Source organism: Muntiacus reevesi, chromosome 13 (assembly GCF_963930625.1).
Source record: "Muntiacus reevesi chromosome 13, mMunRee1.1, whole genome shotgun sequence".
Lineage (NCBI taxonomy): Eukaryota > Metazoa > Chordata > Mammalia > Artiodactyla > Cervidae > Muntiacus > Muntiacus reevesi.
In genome coordinates, this window is record NC_089261.1 from 25,078,124 (window position 1) to 25,099,709 (window position 21,586).

A 21,586-nucleotide genomic window follows, 5' to 3' on the forward strand; every position below is an offset into this window, starting at 1 on the left:
CGTGGATGTTCCTTGCAAACAGCAAAGCATTGTGTATTAATCTCTATTGTTTTATTGGAATTTACACAAGTTGGTGAATCATAATAATAATGATAGCTAAGTCTGTGCTAGGCTCTGCCCTGAATTCTTTGTATTAACTCATTAAATCCTCTCAACATGCTACAAAGCAGGTATTGTTTGTTTTAGTTGTTTAGTTGCTAAGTCGTGTCCAACTTTTTACCATCCCATGGATCATAGTTCTGCCAGGCTCCTCTGTCCATGGGAGTCTCCAGGCAAGAATACTGGAGTCTTTCCATTCTCCAGGGGATCTCCCGGACCCAGGGATTGAACCCACATCTCCTGCATTGGCAGGCAGATTCTTTACCACTGAGCGCCCTGGGAAGCCCTGGGTCCTGTTATTATTCCTATTTTAAAGATGAAGAAGCTGAGGCTCAGGTTACAAAAGGCATCCAGCATCATTTCTGTGATTTCTTTCATCCATTTGTATCGGAGTAGAGTTGCTCTGTGCTGTTGTGTTAGTTTCTGCTGAACGGCGAAGGGAATCAGCTGTGTGTTTACACACATTGCCTCTTTTTTGGATTTCCTTCCCATTGAGGTCACCACAGAGCACCATGCACGGTTCCCTGGGTATACAGTAGGTTCTCATTAGTTACCTATTTTAACCACATATGGTATATATGTCAATCCCAATCTCCCAATTCATCCCACCCTTCTTCCCCCACTTGGTATCCATACATTTGTCCTGAACATCTGTGACTTTATTCCTGCTTTGCAGATAGGTTCATCTGTATAATTTTTCTAGATTCCACATACACATTATATTATATGATACTTGTTTTTCTCTTTCTGACTTACTTCATTCTGTATGATAGCCTCTGGGTCCATCCACATCTCTGCAAATGGCACCGTTTTGTTCCTTTTTAGGGCTGAGGAATATTCCATTGTGTATATGTACCACATCTTCTTTATCCATCTCCTCTTGGACATAAATCACAGCAAGATCTTTTTTTGACCCACCTCCTAGAGTAACGAAAATTTTAAAAAAAATTAAACAAATGGGACCAAATTAAACTTAAAGACTTTTGCACAGCAAAGGAAGCATAAGATGAAAAGACAACTCTCTGAATGGGGGAAAATATTTGCAAGCAAGTTAACTGATGGCTCAGATGGTAAAGTGTCTGCCTACAATGTGGGAGACCCAGGTTCAATCCCTGGGTTGGGAAGATCTCCTGGAGAAGGAAATGGCAACCCATTCCAGTATCCTTGCCTGGAAAATCCCATGGATGGAGGAATCTGGTGGGTTACAGTCCATGGGGTTGCAAAGAGTTGGTTTCACTTTCACTTTCTTTAACTGACAAGGGATTATTCTCCAAAATATACAAATAGCTCATGCATCTCAGTATCAAAAAAACAACCAACCCAACCAGAAAATGGTAGGGTGTAAATTTAAATGCAGGCCTCCTGACTTATGAGCACTGCTTTGACTTATGTGCGAACATAATAAATAATGCATATTCCCTTCCTCTCTCTCAATACTCTTTAGCAATCAAAACAATTCTAATTCTTTCCAGTTATGAAGGGTTTTAATTAACCTCTTAACCCTTAAACCCTTTAAATCCTTATTAAAAAGTGGCCACTTTGGGATTTCTCTGGCAGTCTTACTTTATTTTGGGCTTCTTTGGTCGCTCAGGTGGTAAAGAATCTGCCTGCAAGGCAGAAGACCTGGGTTCAATCCTGGGTTGGGAAGATCCCCTGGAGAAGGGAATGGCAACCCACTTCAGTATTCTTGCCTGGACATGGACAGAGGAGCCTGGTGGACTACAGTCCATGGGGTTGCAAAGAGTCAGACACAACTGAGCAAGTAAGCGTGCACTTGGGGACTTCTCTGGCAGTCCACTGGTTAAGACTCTGTGCTTTGAATCCAGGGAGTGCAGGTTTGATTCCTGGTCAGGGAACTAAGATCCCACCTGCTCACAGTGAACTCCAAACAAAAAAAAAATTATTCTTAATTATTAAAGGAGGTGTCCACTTTTTCATTGCATCAGTGTCTACAAAAAGTATGGGTAAGCATAGAGCCATGTAGACTTCCTCGCTCTGAAGCCGAGCACCAGAAGCAAAGTCTAGAAAATTGAGGCTGGTTAAATCCCCTCTCCCCTCTGGAGTCAGGGGCAGGGCAGGGCTTATCCGTCAAGTGCCCACTGCCCCTTGGGGGATGATCAGCGTGGGACTCAGAGAGGTTAACTAGCTTGCCCAAAGCTGCATAGCTAAATTATGTGTTTCAAAGAGGATTTGCTCCCAGATCTGGACCAGTAGAAGCCTGACCTTTTCCACTCCGTCAGATGATGTCCATGATTTGAAGACATGCTCTGTGCCCAGGAAAGATGAAGGAATATAATGAAAAAACAAAACAAAACAAAACTGGGCGGAGGTACTATTGTCTACAGTCTAGGAGCTCAGATCCTGGAGTAAGACCTGACTTCATCTCCCAGCTGAGTACAAAGGAGGGGAGAAATTGTGGATCTAAGAGTCACTGTAAGGACTCAGTTACTATAAGAAACAGCAAGTTTGGGTAATCGAGAAAAGAAAGATGGAGGAAGCATAATTGACGACTCCAGTATTTTTCTACGATGTTCGCCCTAGCGTGTGTGTGTGTGTGTGTGTGTGTGTGTGTATGTGTGTGTGGTTTGTGTATGTAATTTCTTACTCAGTCCCAATGTTTGCACTAACTTGCATCCCTCTGAAGGGCTATTTTTTTTCCAGAATAAGGGAGGTGGGCAAGAGGGACCAGGAGCAAAGGCCGACCTGGGCTTTCAGATGTGTTTGCATCCCCCGTTTCACCAATTACTTACTTCTCTTTCTCCTCCACCTCCTTCTTTGCAGGAGTTTGTTCATCTGGCAAAGAGACTGGTGAGCGATCCGGCATTAGAAAAAAAAATCGTGGCCAACGGAAGGGAGTACGTGAGAAAGTATCATTCGTGGCAGGAGGAGAGACAGACCTACAGGCAGCTGGTCAGGACACTGGAGAGAAACAGTGGGGACTAAGAGTACCTGTCTGATGCTGTGAGACGCTCAGCCGTGGGCAGATACCCTTGGACAGAGCAGGGGGCCAGGCCGGTACAAACCAAGCCTGGTTCACTGGAGTCGTAGATTTATCAGTCATAAGACAATTCATCCAAAACCTCTCTGTGCTTCCAAGTAACATCCCAGATGTGCTTCCGGATCATACCTCATGGAGATGCAGTCCTCACTGGGGTGGGGGCAGGGCCACTGGTTTTAAGGGGAGTCAGGGAGAGAGTTGGAGTAGCTGCTTTAGGACGTTCCTAGGGACAACAAGGACTTATTTTGTAAGCCCTCACAGGGTAGACATCGCTCTCCTGTCTTCTGATGACCTGTAGCCCATCCCTGCCTGCTCAAGGAGCAAAAGCAAACATCAGACACGTCGGCTGAGAGGGGTCCTGGCAGCAATTTTTGACATGCTACAGACCCTGCAGCCAATCTGGGGTTGACAGATGTCTGGCTGCGCCCCCAGGCTCTGCAGGTTTGCTTCCCTGAACACCAGAAGCAGGGCTGTGTGTAATCAGTCGTAACTGTAAGATAGCCCGGACCTCTTTAGACAAGCAGGCAGCACCACCCCCACTCCCCCACCCTCTAGGCTCCACCTACCTCTGGGTCAAATTGGGGTGGAAAATCAGTTGGCACTAAGGCCACATCACCCATGGCCTGCAAGATGCTGGGACTGACTCTGGGTTCAGCATCATGGGCTCAGCCTCAGAGACCCAGCAGTGAGTGGAGATGAAGTCACCAGCCTCCAGCCCATCTCAGGACCGGCACGTGGGTCCCAGTGACCTCATCCAGCACGGGGCGAGTTTAACCAAGTGTCGCCATCACTGTAAGGACACTCTGACCAGACCAGGGGCACCCCCAAACCCAGTGCTTCTTTTCCTTGGTGGCGGCATTTGCCTCTGTTGGATCCTGAAACCCCCTCTTTCCAGTGGACATTCCATGATGACTGGGAGTGACACACTCCATTTCTTGTGTAAAGTTGGAAGCCACAGGATCCAAAGGAGGAGATGAAGCCAGATCTGAGTCCATCCAAGGAAGTGTTTCCTTAGGGCTTGTTCTGCTGCCCGCAGACCCTGGAGGGGGCAGGAAGACCCATGACATCTTTGCTTCAAACTTCACAACATCTTGGGCTTTTTTCTTTCCAACCATCCTATTTAATAAACAGCCAAACCTAAAAGAGGAAGGCTCTGACTGAACACGTTAAAGTCTGGTGCTGTTGACATGGAGATGAGAACAGCATATTTATAGATTCTGTCCCATGTCATTTCCAGTTTAATTCTATGCCTCAATCTCACAACAGAGTACCTTCCCAAAGGCAGTTATCTGGTAAACCTGCACCTTATGCCCAGGATTCTCTAACAATACCCATCACCATCCTCCTCCTTTTTTATTGGTGGCATCTGAGGGTCACAAGAGTTGGGGCTCCCCTATGGCCATAGAGAAGAGAGGAAGGGAGAAACAGAGTCCAAACCCCTAGTGGACAGATCCATCTGAGTCTGGAATCAGTGATGCCAACCTAAGAAAAGGCCAAGTGTTGTCCTGGGCACTGACCAGGGATGCTGCTGTTGATCAAATACTGGTCATTGGGAGTCTCTGCTCTCATCCTGGTTGAAGGATATTGTATGTGCTTGGCTCCACTGAACCTCAGCGTTGTTGTTCATCCATCTCTTTATAGAAACATACACACATGCCTCATGCCCTTTGGGGAAGGGCATGTTTTAAAATGAATAAAGTGTCACCGTCCGCTGTCCAGCAAGAGTCCCTGTGTGTTCCTTTTGTGAGCCTGGTTCGGCAGAACCAGACCCACCCCACCCTCCAGTTCCTGCACTTTAAAAGCAGATATTAGGCCACTGACGCATCTCATTAAGAGGGGTTTAAGATGCAATTGCTATTTTAATACCAAAGTATAGACGTAAAAAGAATGCTTTTCTGTAAATGTTCTAGCTGCTCTCAGTTTCATACTCCGTTAACTTTATGTTTAAACATTTTGCATATAGTTTCCAATTTGCTGATGAACAGGTTTGGATGACTCAACGAGTCAATTTCCAGATAGAATTGAGATACTGTAACCTTCACACGCAGAGGGAAATTGCATTTAACGCAGCACGGTGTTCTTTAGGAAAGAGGCACTGCTCCTACCTGACTTGCAAGTGGTGTGATGAGCTGGCTGGCGCTCACCGCTTCTGCCAGAAGAGTCCTCCGCACCCCTTCCCCACAGTTTTTTTTGCAATGAAGTTTAATAGGATAGCTTTGTTTTGATCTGAAAGGTTCATCAGGTATCTTCAGGTTTCCAAAGGCAGACTGTGCAGGCTCTCCATGCAGATGGGAATGGGTGGTCCACACGGTGCCTTGAGCACCCCGCAGACTGGAATGTGCCGCTAGCTGGTCTCTGTTCTGATGGCTTCCCTCACTGTGGCTCGGATGCTAAAGAGTCCGCCTACAATGCAGGAGACCTGGGTTCGATCTCTGGGTCAGAAAGATCCCCTGAGAAGGCAATGGCCACTCACTCTAGTGTTCTTGCCTGAGGAATGCTGTGGACAGAGGAGCACGACAGAGTGACCAACACACTCACACACATTATCAGTTGGGGATGGGGTTTGGAAATCCTTTGTACTCTCAGCCGGCACGTGGCTCCAAGTGTCCGTTACATTTCTGTGTCATCTTCAGTAACTATACTTGGCACAGCTGCATAAACTCTTCCCTAGACGTTTCCTGGTGCTTGACCTTGCAGTTCGTTAATTGCAGCCTGTTAGGAGATGGAGAGAGCCAGCTCTTGTCCTCTTCCTCCTCCCACCTCTCTCCCCTCCTCCTTTCACATGCATCTCCCATACCCCACCTTCCCACCTCTCTTCCCTTTTCTGACCCGGTCTCCTCTTGAAGAGTCAGGAGCCTGATGTGGGAATGACACACAGGAAGTCCTCCCCAGCCAAAGCCAGTCCTCACCAGGTAGTAAGAGCAGCAGCTCCCCAGCTTCAGCTTTTAATTTTAATTTAATTTAATTTTTAAAAGTAATTTCATTTCTTTATTTATTTTTGGCTGTTGCTGCACGGGCTTTTCCCTAGTTGCAGAGTGTGGGCTTCTCATTGTGATGGCTTCTCTTACTGCGGAGTACAGACTCTGGGGCATACTTCAGTAGCTGTGGCTTCCAGGCTCTAGAGCACAGACTCAATAGTTGCAGTGCATGGGCTGAGTTGCCCTGCAGAATGTGGAATCTTTCCAGGGCAGGGATCGAACCTGTGTCCCCTGCATTGGCAGGCAAATTCTTAACCACTGGACCACCAGAGAAGTCCCCCGTTTCACTTTGAAAACTCCTGATGCTTGGGCTGCCTCTCAGACTTATTACATCAGAGTCTTGGGGGCGGAGGCACCCAGGCCCAAAGTTTCCCTGATCCAATGTGCAGCCATAAGGGACAAGGACTGACTGAAAACATCCGCTTGAATACGGACCAGAATTTCAGGGAAAACAAGGACCATTGAAGTAAAGGGTGTTTGTGACTTTGTATTCAAAAACTGAATCCCAGCATTAAGAACATAGAGTACATTTGTCTAATGTTTACTAAGATTTATTTCTGCAGATAGAATTGAAACTCTCAGCGCAGTGCCAAGAAATATTTCACACAAACAAATAAACAAAACCCATCCACTGGGACTTCATCAATATTCCTCTGAGCTTCTTTTCTTCCTTTGATGTTGTGGTTTTCTTTTGCAGTGTCTGCCCTGTCATCATCCTTAAGTCACTCATTACCTGGTTCCATCCTGCCAGAGCCTCCTTTGCCTGGGTTTTAGGTAATTTTCCAGCATCCATTTCATCCATTTCAGGAAAATACTGCATCTTCTGCAAGGTTTGCTACTTCACTTTTTAGCTGACTTACACTGTGTTGACATTTAAACATGTTGAATGTGGAACCATCATTAAGAGGGGCCAACTCTTTCCTGGGTATGACTGACAGAAAATCCAAAATAATAGTGACTTAGGCAGAAGAGAAATATGTTTTTATCTATCAAGTAAAGAGAGTCGTTCAGCTCAGATTGTGCATCCCAGGGTCAGGGACCTTCCATCCTCAGTAGGTGTTCATCTCCACCCGCATGGTGTAGGGTGGCTGCCCAAGCACTGCCATCATGCCTGAATTCCAAGCTGCAGGAAGATGGAAAGTGGGAGCAAAGATTTATCCCTTTCAGGAAAATTCCTGTTTCTAGTTATATACTGTGCCCACATCCCATTTTAAGGGAAGCTTTGCATTGCAGTCTTTTCTCCCAGTAACTGTGTGCCCAGGTAAAAACCAAGGGTCTGCTATCGAGACTTCCCTGGTGGTCCAATGACTAAGACTCTGTGCTCCCAATGCAGGGGGTTCAGGTTCGATCCTGGTTGGGAACTAGATCCCACACGCTGCAACTAAGACTCAGGGCAGCCAAATAAATAAATAAAGTTTAAAACAAAACAAAACAATGATCTACAATCACAAGAGAAGGGGATGAACAACCAGAGCAGACTATCCTAGAGCTATGGGACAATTTCAAAAAGTGTAACATGCATAATGAGAATGCCAAAAGGAAAAGAAACAGAAGAAATATTTGAAACAGTAACTCCAATAGTTCTCCAAGATCCAAGGTCCGACACCAAACCACAGATTCAGTAAACTCAGAAATCATCAAGAAAGATAAATGCCAGAAAAATATACATGTAAGCTTAACACATTCAAACTACAGAAGGTCAAAAGTAAAGAAAAAAATACCTTGAAAGAAGTCACAGGGGGGAAAACCCCCACTTATGTAGAGAGGAAAAAATTTATAAGAATTATATCTGACTTCTATGGAAGCAGAAAATAAGATGAGAGTGGAGTGAAATATTTAAAGTTTTTTAAAAAGAAAGAGGGACTTCCCTGGTGGTCCAGTGGTTAAGAATCCACCTTCCATCTAGAAAGATGGTACTGATTAACCTATTTGAAGGGCAGCAAATGGGCATCCCAAGTGACGCAAGTGGTAAAGAACCCACCTGCCAATGCAGGAGACATAAGAGACGCGGGTTTCATCCCTGGCTCGGGAAGATCCCCTGGAGAAGGGCACGCCAACCCACTACAGTATTCTTGCCTAGAGAATCCCATGGACAGAGGAGCCTGGCAGGCTGCAGTCCATGGGGTCGCACAGTCAGACACAACTGAATCGACTTAGCACAACGGAGATGCAGACATAGAGAACAGACCTATGGACGGGAGTTTGGGGGAAGAAGGAGAGGGTGGGACGACAGGAGAGACTGACATGGAAACATACACACTACCGTATTTAAGATAGCCAATGGGAATTTGCTGCACGGCTCAGGGAGCTCAAACCAGTGCTCTGTGACAACTTAGGGAGGTGGGATGGGATGGGGTGGGAAGTGGGAGGGAAGTTTACGAGTGAGGGGTCATGTGCTGCCTATGGCTGATTCATGCTGGTATATGGCAGAAACCAACACAATATTGTAAAACAATTATCCTTCAATTAAAAATAAATAAATTAAAAAAAATCCATCTTCCAGTGCAGGGGCACAAGTTCAATCCCTGATGGAGGAACAAGGATCCCACATGCTAGGGGGCAAAAGCAAACTCATGCGCTGCAACTACTGAGCCTGTGTACCGTATTTACAGAGAAACCCACAGGCTGCAGTGAAAGATACCGCACTTTGCAGTGACGATCCTGTGTGCCATAACTAAGACAAATAAATATTAAACAATAAATAAATAGAGAGAGGAGGGGGAAATGCCTATTTGGGACAGCTTGCAGTACAGTAGCCATTGTGAAAAACTGGTTTTAAATTCTGTGGTCTTACTAATCACTGAAGGCCTTTTAATGCCAAGAAAAGTGTTTCCCACAAGGTTTCGGTTAAGCTTTGAAGGCCATCCCAACACATTTCACCTTTTCTTCCCAAGATCTCATTTGTATACAAACCCTCAGCTGGGGCCATATATCGATTATCACCTCAAACCCTGAGTACAAGAGTCTCCATCTGAATCTCCTACAATGTGTCTTTGTGTGAGGTGAGACACAGTCGTGGAAGACATAATAAAATGAAATATATTGACTTGATATGTAATCCCAGTCTTTCCACTGGTTGTTCTCCTGGTTCCCCTAAATGAGTAAGCATGGCAGTGCTCATGTTGGAAGGCCTTGGGAAATAGAAATAGTTTCTGAAATGATCCATGAATCAGTTTGACTGAGACAAAACAAAAATTTGGACTAAAAAGTAAGATATCATGCAGTATTTGTCTTTCTCTTATTTCTGACTTATTTTGCTTAGCCTGATGCCCTCCAAGTCCATCCATGTTGTTGCCAACGGCGACGTTTCACTCTTTTAGAGAGTAGGAGTCCATTGCATAGGAGAAGGCAGTGGCGACCCACTCCGGTACTCTTGCCTGGAAAATTCCATGGATGAAGGAGCCTGGTAGGCTGCAGTCCATGGGGTCGCGAAGCATAGGACACAACTGAGCGATTTCACTTTCACTTTTCACTTTCATACTTTGGAGAAGGAAATGGCAACCCATTCCGGTGTTCTTGCCTGGAGAATCCCGGGGATGGTAGAGCCTGGTGGGCTGCCGTCTATGGGGTCACACAGAGTTGGACACGACTGAAGCGACTTAGCAGCAGCAGCAGCAGTCCATTGCATGAGTTAGTGATGGACAGGGAGGCCTGGCGTGCTGTGATTCATGGAGTCGCAGAGTCGGACACGACTGAGTGACTGAACTGAACTGAACTGAAGTCCATTGCATATGTGTATCACGTCTTTATCCATTTGTCTATAGATGGACACTCAAGTGGTTTCCATATCTTTGGTCAGTATTTCTTTCTTTTTTAAAATTAAAAAAAATTACCTTTTGGCCATGTCACTTATGGCATGTGGGATCTTAGTTAGAGAACCAGGAATCAAAACCATATCCTCTGCATTGGAAGCATGGAGCCTTAATCACTAGACTGCCAGGGGAATTTCCTCAGCCAGTATTTCTTATAGCAGTTGAGACAGACACTGCTCTCTGGTATGGATACCATAATGAATACTCCTTACCCTTATCAGATGGGTCACTTCCTAGCTCAATCACTCACACAGACATGGATGGATGATTACAATAGTCAATGAGCATGCAGTCAACACTCAGGAAGGGATCAGATAAAAGTCTGTGAGAATATGATCCATAAGGCAGTTATGCCTCCAAAGTTAGAATGAAAACCCCAGCCAAGGTACTACAGGTAATTGCCAAGAGAATTGTATTAGACTTTAAAGGAATTTCTGCTAAAAATGAATACAAAAAAAAAAGTCTGTTGGGGAGAGGGTGTCAATTTGAAAAAAATAAAAATGACTTCATCTTTATCTGTGGCCACAATCTATTTTAAACAGATTTTTTACAATCTACTTCTTTCTTCAGACTCATTAATAGTCCTTAAAAATCCAGGCTGAAAGAAATATCTTCCCTCCAAATTACACAATTCTGCTAAATTACAAAATCTTTCTTCTTAGAGAAAAAAGAAAAAACTTCATGGTGCCATTCTCAGTAGAAGCCTTCGAACTCTTTCTACAATCTTTAGAAAGCCCTAGCTATTAGGAGAGTCATGCTTCATTTAAAGTGGATTTTCTTCTTTAGCATCTAATATAAAAATATGCTAAGTATTTCCTCCAAATCAGAAAGGTTAATAACCAGGCATTTGCAAGAAGGCAGAGAATGAGGAACCAAGTAACACTAGGAGACTAGCTTTCTGACTTGGTATTTGGTGCAAATTCCCCCATTTTAGAAACAGTTGGAAAAACAACTCACAGAGTCTAAAGATTTTTTAGATTTCTGCTTGCTAAGAAGGGTTTCTTCTCTGTATTACAGAGTCTAGGCTCATGTTACTCACTGTACAACAGGTCAGTATATCAAGAGGGGTGATGCTGGGCCAAAAGATAGCGACTTCATTTAAAAAACCAGCAGATTGAGAAGATGGTGGACGAGTGTCCCAAAGAACCACCTTCCCGAAGTTAGAATTCTTTGATACTAGAAGGGGAGAGGGTGTGGCTGGTTGTTGCAAACTTCTTGGTTCAGGAATCTTTTGCTCTTGCAGCTCTCCATGTAGGTCAGGTTACCATGTTCCTATAAAAGCCTAACAAGACAGACATTATTCTCTGTTCTGAAACATTTTATCTCTGTATGGATGGAAAAGTTTTATACCTTTAAAGGTCAGAGCCTTGAGAAGGGCTCTCCTGTATATTTCAGGCTCTAGGGAACATTCTTTTACAAAAGGTGCAGGGCCAGCGTGACTTAGCCCAGGCAAAAGAGCACAAGTGTTAGAGCTAAAGGAATATATCCAACATGGAGTCAGATTTGCTCTTCTCTGTTGTATTGTTCCTTTCCTATCCTGTCTCTCCCAGTGTCTAATTTAGACACTATCCAGTGTCTAAATGAGTTTAGAGGCTCCGTGGGCATATAAAAAATGATAATACACAAGGTGATTGAAAAAACATCTGTGTTTATGACTTAAAATAGTGTCATTACTCCAATTTTGTCAGTTATCACAAACATTAATTGGACTCTGTGTGACGGGCAGGGTGCTCAATGCTGACGACCTTGAACTTTACCGGAGCTCTGTGTTCCTGGAAAACAGCATACGTTAAGAAATGCATTCCCCACGTTTATGTTCAGGGAAATGGTTTACTGCAAACGACTTTCCTTCCCCACATGGCTTATATGAACTCAGAGATTGCCTACTCCCCCCACTTTCCATGCACCTCTCCTTCCTCAGGTTCTGGTCCAGCCTAAGTTAGAAGCAGCAGAGAGCTCATCCATCACAGCCCTCCACCCCCACCCCCAAAAGTCTACTCTCAGGACACAGACATCTCCCACACATCCCACTTCCCCATACCCGGCTCTTTCTAAGCCTTGTTTCCTCTTCCTAGATTTAATAAAAAATCCACTTTGCAAAACACAGGAGATGCTTGCAAATCTTATTGTCAGAGAGTCCTCTCTATTGCAAGAAATCCTCACAAAACCACTCCAATAAAATCTCTCTTTGCTAACTCAGGATTTGCTTCTTTTTTGACAGTGCCTTATCTGCAGTATCTCGATCCTCACACCAACCCCATGACTTAACAGATGAGGAAACCGAGGCTCTGAAGCTGGTCCTGAGTCATGGGGGTGGAAAGAGATGGAGCCAGGAAGCAGACTCAGGGGGCTGCTTAGGCTGTTTTCTCGTCTCTCTCATTCTCTCTTGTTTCCCACCCTCCCACATTCTCTCTCTCTCTCTGTCTCATATTCTCTCTCTCATTCTCGCCTTGTCTCTCTCTCACCAACCCTACGTGCGATTGTCTCCTTATCCCATGCACTTAGTTGTCAGCTAGACTCTAAGAAATTTAGTTTGCACATGAACTAGACAAAACTGTTCACCCCAAATCAAAGGAACTGAAAAGGATCAGAGTATGTGACACCCAAATATGCCTCTTGGTCATACAGATTATTTTGAACTGTAGTCGGTGCCAAGATGAGTGAATGAAAGTGGCAAAGGGGTGTCCAACTCTGTAACCCCATTGGCTACAGCACGCCAGGCTCCCTGGTCCATGGAATTTTCCCAGGCAAGAATACTGGAGTGGGTTGCCATTTCCTTCTCCAGGGGATCTTCCCAACCCAGGAGTCAAAACTAGGTCTCCTATCTTGCAGGCAGTTTCTTTACCATCTGAGCCATCAGACAGACAAACTTTACTAAGTAACATTCATCTTCCATTAGTTTCCCTATCTGTTTGTCTTCCCACAACTGGTTGCCCTTAGAATCCCAAATCCCTTTTCCATTTGAGGAGGTAGATGCCCTCCTGCCATTCCAGGGTAAAGCAATTGGAGATTCAATCCTTGTGGACTGAAACTCCAAGACGAGAATACCAGAACCATTAAGAGAAGGCTAGACCCCGCTCAGATCACATGTTTCTCATTCTTGAAGTCAGGAGACCTCCCTGACCACACGTGTGCAGAAAGTCTCCTTGAAGGTCAAAGGGGAGTGATACTAATGCCAGGCTACCCACAGGCCTTTGCCGTAGAATCCGTCTTGGCTAAGAGATGCAGGCACACACAGGAGGATCTGGAGAGATACCAAAAATGGATCGTGAATCAGGCAAATCAAAATGATTGGCCAAAGGAAGTCAAAGAAATGCCTGTATAAGTGATTTAAACACGACTCGGGGACTCTCCCTCGGAGTCTAACACATCTTATGCTCTTTTCTTGCTAATGAATACTTGCTTCTCTACTTTCCGTCCTTGTGGAAATTCTCTGCAGAGCTGAAAGGCCAGGGCCTTTGTCATTGACCACTGGTCTAGTGGCTAGGATCTGGTGCTCTCGCTGTGTGACCTGGCCTCTGTCTCTGGCTGGGAATCCGAGCCTTGCTTCGAGCTGCTGCAGGCTGAGGATACCAAAGATCACTTTGTCTTTTCACGTCTCCACATACATCTTGCCCTTTGTAGAAACTGTATGTTAGTCTCTGCCTCTGTAGGAGTTTCACTTCTGTGAGTCTTCATATGCATGTGAATAAACTTGTTCCTCCTAGTCATCCATCTTTTGTCAGATTTGCAGTATTCCGGCCACTGAACCAAGAGGGTAGAGGAAAGAGATGTTTTCCCTCATGTAAGTTTTAATATCAATGTGTTTATTTTGAATGAATCACATAGTTAGGAGTATTGTTCTTTGTTGATCAGTAGAACCGAGATAGAATTTTGATCAATAGGTCTTAAATATGTGTGAAAGCATGCTGAGTTCCTTCAGTTGTGTCTGACTCTTTGCAATTCTATGGACTGTTGCCCGTCAGGCTCCTCTGTCCTTGGGATTCTCTAGGCAAGCATACTGGAGTGGGTTGCCATTCCCTCCTCCAGGGGGATCTTCCCGACCCAGGGATCGAACCCATGTCTCTTATGTCTCCTGCATTGGCAGGCAGGTTCTTTACCACTAATGCCATCTGGGAAGCCTAGGTCTTAAATATGGTAAGACTTTATTGTTTTTAGAATGTTTTTAGCAGCCTGAAAACAACTGTTCTCATAAACTGTGATACTGCCTTTATTCAAAATTGTTCCTATTTTGTGGTGGCAGAATACGACACCAATATATTAACTAAGCATATATTTTTTTGCATGCACCCATACAGGTACACACATATTAATTCTTTGTGAAAATTAGACCATTTTGAACTTATTGTATTTGGGACTAGCAGTAGGCATTGCCAGACCAGATTCAGATACAAAAGAGTCAGATTCTTGGCGTTGAGTTGTTAAGAAGCCTTTGGACTTTCCAGAGAGAGAGAACAAGAGTCTTGAAAACCAAGGCTTTTGAATTGCAAAGCAGAGGCTTTTGAGAGAGACAGAAAGGTTCTGTTGGTTCAAAACAGAAGGTCTAGACAGTTATCAGAAGCAAAGTTCTGAAGGACTCAAGGCATAATGTCTGTGCTTTAATGATCAGATTAGAAAGAAAACAGATGAGGACTTGGGTCACCTAAGCCTTGAAAATTGGAGGTGTAGCAAGGCGATAAATCAGCTGCCATTCAAAAACAAACTCACTGTTGCCAGGAGGAGGGGGTCATTGTGCCTTGAGAACCACACAGGCAGCACCAGGGCCCATCAGGAGGCAGAGGGAGCTGGGGAAGGGGATATGTGCATTAAGCCCACATTTTGGCCAGTTATGAGGAGCAGAAACCTCCATTAATGATTTTTTTAAATTGGACAATAGGTTGGTTTTTTTTTTTTTTTAATATTTAGTTATTTATTTGCCTGCTGCGGGTCTTAGTTGCAGCACACAGAATCTTTAGTTTCGACATGTGGGATGTCTCAACCACTGGACCACCAGGGAAGCCCTGGAACACAGTTGATTTACAGTGTGGTGTTAGTTTCAGATGTACAGCAAAGTGATTCAGTGATATGTGTATATATTCATTTTCAGATTCATTCCCCTTACAGGCTTTTACAAAATACTGAGTGCAGTTCCCTGGGCTATACAGTTGGTCCTTGTTGGTTATCTATTTTATACTTAGTAGTGTGTTTATGTTCATCCCAAGCTCCCAATTTATCCCTCCCTACTCTCTAGTAATGATTTTGGTGCTTTTCTAGGTATGAGAAGATGTAAAAAACTGGGCTTATAAAATCTCCTGAAAAGGTCTAATTATCTGAAGGCATGTTCTGCCAGTATTTTCCAGGGCATAGAGGGCCTCCTTCCTGACTTCTGTTCTGAATTCCTTTCAGGGTGTGTTGAAGATCAATGGCTGCTGTGGCCAGTGACTTTGTCTTTGTAGAATCAGAGGGTGAGTGACGGCTTTCAACCATCAGATCTAGGACTTGGAACTCAGGAATACTTCCAATTCAGTGTCTATTCTCCAAACTAAGGCAGTCCTATGCCCCATTTTGACAGGAAGTTATCACAGTTATAGTTGCCTAGTTCCCTAAATTAAAACCGAGCAGGTTTCTGTGGGGCTCTGGAGTACAGATCTGTTCTGTGTCCTGCATTTCTTGTCTGCATGACATGGGCTTCATTCAGCCTCCTTGACCTTCCCTGAGTTCCAAAGGGTGGATTCAAACAATTGCTAATCAGGGAAGGGAGGGGATACAGAAACAGAGGAGAAACAGTCAAATGGGGGTACAGTCTTGAGACTGCGTCTTGGTTCCTATTCAAAAAATATGCATAACAATATCTCTGAGTTCTTTTACAGAACTGGGGCCCCCACCTAGGTGGAAGATGGTAACTTCAGGCTGAGCACAAGAATGCTGGAGCACCGCTCTGTTGCTTCACCACCAACCCATCAAAGTTACAAACTCTGCAGCCCTCACCCCAAATGTTGCCTTCTGTTTCTGGGGACCAGTGATGACCATCCTGTTAGGTCTCCTGTTTGGCCCCTGTATATTTCATCTCTGAGAGGAGCCAACAGTTTCAAACTAAATCGCTGTTATTACAAGGGTGAATGCTGGTTTCAGACAAAAAATACCTTGACTTAGATCAGGTAGAGAGAGACTTCTGCTCTGCTAGGCAGGCCTACGCCCATGCACAGCAGGAAGAAGTTATAGAAAAAAGAGACCTTCGCCTCAACTCCCAAGAAGTATCTTGAGTATGAAGTCTCTTAGGGGGGAGTTGTTAGGGGAAGCACACTGACTGAAACCGCCCACCCTGGCCGGGCACCATAGCAACCATTTGCGTGAGTTGTTTTAGGACAGGAGGTCCTGGTAAGGAACATGGAACTAATCAGCCACCACCAACCGGAAGAGTTCGGGAAAGGTCAAAAGGAGACACCACATGTCTGACCACCTCCCAGAATCCTTCTCTCTGGCATCCATCTTGGCTGAACAAGGCGTGCACCACCAGGAAGGACTCTGAGCCAGAATGATTGGCTAAAGACAACCCGGAAACTAATCCCATCACCATAAAACCGGGGACTACAAGCCGTGTGACAGAGCTGTTCTCCTGGGTCCCCTTACCCTCCTGCTCTCCACCCAGGTGACCTTCCCAATAAAATCTCTTGCTTTGTCAGCTCATGTGTCTCCTCAGACAGTTCATTTCCGGGTGTTAGACAAGGGCCCAGTTTCCCCCTTCCTGCAACATTTCATATTTAGTAGTGTATATATGTTCATCCCAAGCTCGCAAATTGTCTCTCCCTACTCTCTATTAATGATTTTGGTGCTTTTCTAAGTATTAGAAGATGTAAAAAATTGGACTTATAAAATCTCCTGAAAAGGTCTAAATATCTGAAGGCATGTTCTGCTAGTATCTTCCAGAGGACAGAGGGCCTCCTTCCTGACTTCCACTCTGAATTCCATTCAGGACGTGTTGAAGATCAGTGGCCAGTGACTTTGTCTTTGTAGAATCAGAGGGTGAGTGACAGCTTTCAGCCATCAGGGTAAAGTCAGGTCCCTGCTACTGGGCCCGCCTGTGCAGGTAATGAGAAAGAATTCCCCAGGTGTCACCTCATACCTTTTTTTTTTTTTTTGGCGTCTTTTAAAAAATTATTTATTTCTTTTTGGATGTGTTGGGTCTCCACTGTTGCACGTGGCCTTTCTCTAGTTGAAGCAAGTGGGGCTACTCCCTCCTTGCAGTGCTTCGGTTTCTCACTATGATGACTTCTCTTGTTGCGAAGCACGGCTCTAGGCTGTAAGGACTCAGTAGCTGTGGTGCACGGGCTTAGTTGCTCTGCAGCATGTGGGATCTTCCCAGATGAGGGATCGAACCCATGCTCCCTGCAGTGGCAGGCAAATTCTTAACATTGGAACACCAGGGAAGTGCCACCTCATCTCTTTCACTCTCTCTGTTGGGGTTTCCTTTCTTACATTTATTTATGATGACCCAACACATGCAGGTGAATTTGTACTGAGATGGGTGTTTTGCAGTTACCCACTCTCCATCTTCACAGCTCTCTAATAATTGTCCTACTCTTTCGACCTCCAATCCACGGGCATGGGTAATATCACAAATAGAATTTTCAAGGTGTTAAAAACAATTCTATGAATGAGACTATGTCAGGTTTCATTTAACACATTAGTGAGGGAACCAGTGGGAAATCAAAACCAGTTTAAAGGACATGAGAAACTGATGTCTGTGCATCAATAAAATTCTAAAAATTATAAAATAGGATCATGTCAAATGGTAGGAATAGTGGTTGGCTTCTCTAAATCATTTGCGTTGCACTTTGACAAAAATTGTTTTTAATATCTAAATACTGAAACTTGTAACATGTCTGACTCCTAATCTATTACACACACACACACAGACACACACACACACAGACACAGAGTCTCTTAACGCTGGCTGTGCTTAGCTGGCCTAGGAATGAACATTCAATCCAAGATAGGCAATCAATCTTCCTCTGAGAATTTTGAGCTGGAAAGAGAGAAAACTGCAACAAATGTTACAGAAAAGAGCAGAATGTGAAATGAAAGGGAGAGAGAGAGTTTTAAAGAATCCAATTACCAGAATTTGGTTGTTCAGGCTGTATTTCTTGTCCTTTGTTTTAAAGGGACACCTCTTATCTTTAAAATAAATTCTGTTTTGCTTACATTAATTTGGGTTGAATGGAAATGGCATTCTTGTAACTACCCGAGTGCTGTTGCTGAATGAGGCTGCTTGGATGGCTGCAGAGTCATTAGTACAGGACACCAAAAGGTCAAGCTGAAAAGCACAAAGCTGGGTCCAGCCTTTGCGGCTCCTGGCATTGCTTGGCTTTTAGCAGCATCACTTCAGTCTCTGCCTCTTGCTTCACAGGACACCCTCTGTTTGTCTGGATGTTAGGAACTGAAATGTATCAAATCCGTATATTGAAGCCCCAACTCTGAATGTGACTGTATTCAAAGATAAGGCTTTTGTGTGTGTGCTCAGTTGCTTCAACTGCATCCAACTCTCTGCAACCTCACGGACTGCAGCCCGCCAGGCTCCTCTCTCCATGGGATTCTCCAGACAAGAATACTGGAATGGGTTGCCATTTCCTCCTCCAGGGCATCTCCCTGACCCAGGGGTTGAACCTGAGTCTCTTGTGCCTCCTGCATTGGCAGGTGGGTTCTCTACCACTGAGCCCCGGGGGAAGTCCTTTCATAGATAAGGCCTCTAGGGAGAGTTAAGAATAAACAGAATCATTGGAATGGGTCCCTACTCCAATAGGACCAGTGTGGAAGATGAAGGAGGAGGGAACACAGTAGGGGAGGAGGAGCAGAAGCCAGAGGAAATATCAGAGACCTCTTTTGCTCCCACATGATCAGAGGAAAGGCCACCTGAGGACACAGCAAGGAAACCACGTGTAAGCCAGAAGATGGGTCTCACTAGAGGCCAACACTGGTGGCTCCTTCATCTTGGATTCCCAGGCTCCAGAACCTTGAAAATAAAGATCCATCGTGTAAGCCACCCCATTTTGTATTTTACCGTGGCACTTGAACTGATACACTATGTCTTCTTTTCACTCTTCTAAAAGGACACTCACTCTTGGATTTCCCCCTCACCTTTATCCAGGGTGGTCTCATCTTGAGATCCTCATCTTAGTTACATTTGCAGAGTTGCTTGGTCCAACAGAATCATGTTCCTAGGTTCTAGGTGAACATACCTCCTGGGAGCCTGATTCAACCTGTTTCACCAGCATATATCATTTTTTAGCCAATTTAAGACCACTTATATATATGGCAACCCACTCCAGTGTTCTTGCCTGGAGAGTCCCAGGGACGGGGGAGCCTGGTGAGCTGCTGTCTATGGGGTCGCATAGAGTCAGACATGACTGAAGCGACTTAGCAGCAGCAGCAGCATATATAATCCAAGGCAGGGCCTCACTGTTTATAGAATGTAATGTGCCTGGTACACTTGTGCATTTATGCAGGGCAGTAGCCTCCTTTATAGACACATGCAGCCACTGTGAATGTGGGCTATTTAGGCAGCAGGCCACAGTGTGGCTCGGAGGACAGCTCTGGGAAAGGATGGAGTGTGGAGCTATTTGACATCAAGTCCCGTGAGATCAATCAGAGCACTTGTTAGCTGCCTCATGGAATTAGGAGGCGGGTGCCACGGAAGAAAGGAGAACATCAAAGCTCTGGCTAGAGATGTGAGCACTTTAAAAATCATCAAATTCTTGAGTGCTTATCCTGGAAGTGTAATGGGTGCTAACTTTCTTTAGGACTATTTGGTTTTATATATGTGTGTAAAAATACTGGAGTGAGTTGCTGTGCCCTCCTCTAGGGGATCTTTCTGGCCCAGGGATCAAACCCATGTCTCATGTGTCTCCTGAATTGGTAGGCAGATTCTTTATCACTGTGCTACCTGGGAAGCTCCATATATAAATATATGTACATAAATATATGCACATATAATGCAGCATGGAGCATGGAGAATGTTTCACTGAAATAAGACTCTAATGATGTCATCCTGCAGTTAGCACTAAGTCTATATGTAGTTTGAATATATGCATATTTAAATATTTATCTAAATACATATGTGAACATATATTTAATGAATTTGTTTTGATTTGTAAATTATTTTCTAAATTTATAATTATTTATAAAATTATAAATATGAATTTATGAATGCATAAAGAAAATAAAACAATTAAAATGAACTATAACTAAATAAAATTAACTTAGTTTTATTGATTATAATTTATAATGACATATATTAAAGATAAAATAGTATCTATAATTACTTATACATAACCTAATACACAAAAATAATTTTTATGTATTTTATTGATTGTAATAAAAATTGTTTATAGTTAAGAATAAAATTATCTATGTGAAAGTGAAAGTTGCTCAGTCGTGTCCGACTCTTTGCGACCCCATGGACTAAACAGTCCATGGAATTCTCCAGGCCAGAATACTGGAGTGAGTAGCCTTTTCCTTCTCCAGGTGAATCTTCCCAACTCAGGGATCGAACCCAGGTCTCCAGCATTGCAGGCAGATTCTTTACCAGCTGAGCCACAAGGGAAGCCCCAAATTATCTACAATTATACATAAAATATATATATTTGTTAAACAAACATGCTTTGTTTAAGCATTTCATTGGCTTCTGGCTTAAGACTGTATTTCAGTTTTCTTAGAAGTGGTTAATAAAACTGTCGTGAAGCAGAAGTTGGATTTAGACATGGGGCAGATTTCAGATACACTGCCATAGCCTTGACGTAGAAATGCTCATTTCATCCCTAGACTAGCACCTGACTTTTATCTGAGAGGGCTTAGGGGGAGATTTGGAGTATCTTTCTAGTAAACTATGGCATGATGGGTAAAGGATCAATATGACCAGTGTTGAAATTGACCTAATTGAAAGTAATGGTTCTATGACTGTCGCCGTCAGGCATGTCAAGTCCACATAGAGCCTTCCTGGTGAAATCCTGGCATTTGTACCAAGCGCGCTCCGTGGATTCATCCCAGGCATTCGGGAGGCTGGCTTCAATTCAAAGACAGCTTTGAGTGCCCTCAAAGGAAAATTCTACCAGTTGCTAATCCTACTTTGTTTTGGTTTCCCTGGTGGCTCAGACGGTGAACCACTATATACTTTTTTCATATGTTAATAATCAAGATAAATTAGAATGTGACCATTTTGTCAAACTTAAGAGACTGGCAGTTCTGAATTTTTGGTCAAAGGTTTTAGCTGATGAAGAAATGTTATTTTAAATAATTTTGAATTATAAGAGCAGAAACTTTTTTATAGTTTTTCCCCCCATTTAATTGGAATGATTTCCAAGTTTCTGCAAATAAGGTAATTGTAAATTTAAAGAATTAAGCATTTATTGGTGAATAATGTATATCTTCTCATTCTGAGAAATGTAAGTGGGTCAAGTCAAAATAAATCCTTTAAAGTTTACTATGCTGCCAGTAGTTTCACAGCCATTCTCTTGTATTTATTTTTCAGTTAAGTCAAATAAAAATGATTAAGACTGAAAAAAAAGCGGTAGCCAGAGTCACCTAAGATTTAAGGGCCAGTCCAGGAGTACTGAATTAACCAAATGTGGGTGATTTCTGAGCTCTCAGAACTCATCTCTCATTACCTCATAACCTCAGTTATTCGAATTTGAAAATCTCCAAAGAAGATGCTTTATTTTTCCTGG

At 43.8% G+C, this 21,586-nt stretch overlaps 1 protein-coding gene across 2 annotated transcripts in view; it reads left to right on the forward strand.

Moving 5' to 3' along the window:
- GLT1D1 (glycosyltransferase 1 domain containing 1) overlaps positions 1–3,042 on the forward strand; it is a 110,169-nt gene extending 107,127 nt beyond the window's left edge. For both annotated transcript variants that reach the window (XM_065904840.1, XM_065904841.1), the window contains one exon: positions 2,881–3,042. In XM_065904840.1, coding sequence (XP_065760912.1) covers positions 2,881–3,042 — 162 coding nt within the window. The remainder of the gene's footprint in view (positions 1–2,880) is intronic.
- The last annotated feature ends 18,544 nt before the right edge of the window (positions 3,043–21,586 follow it).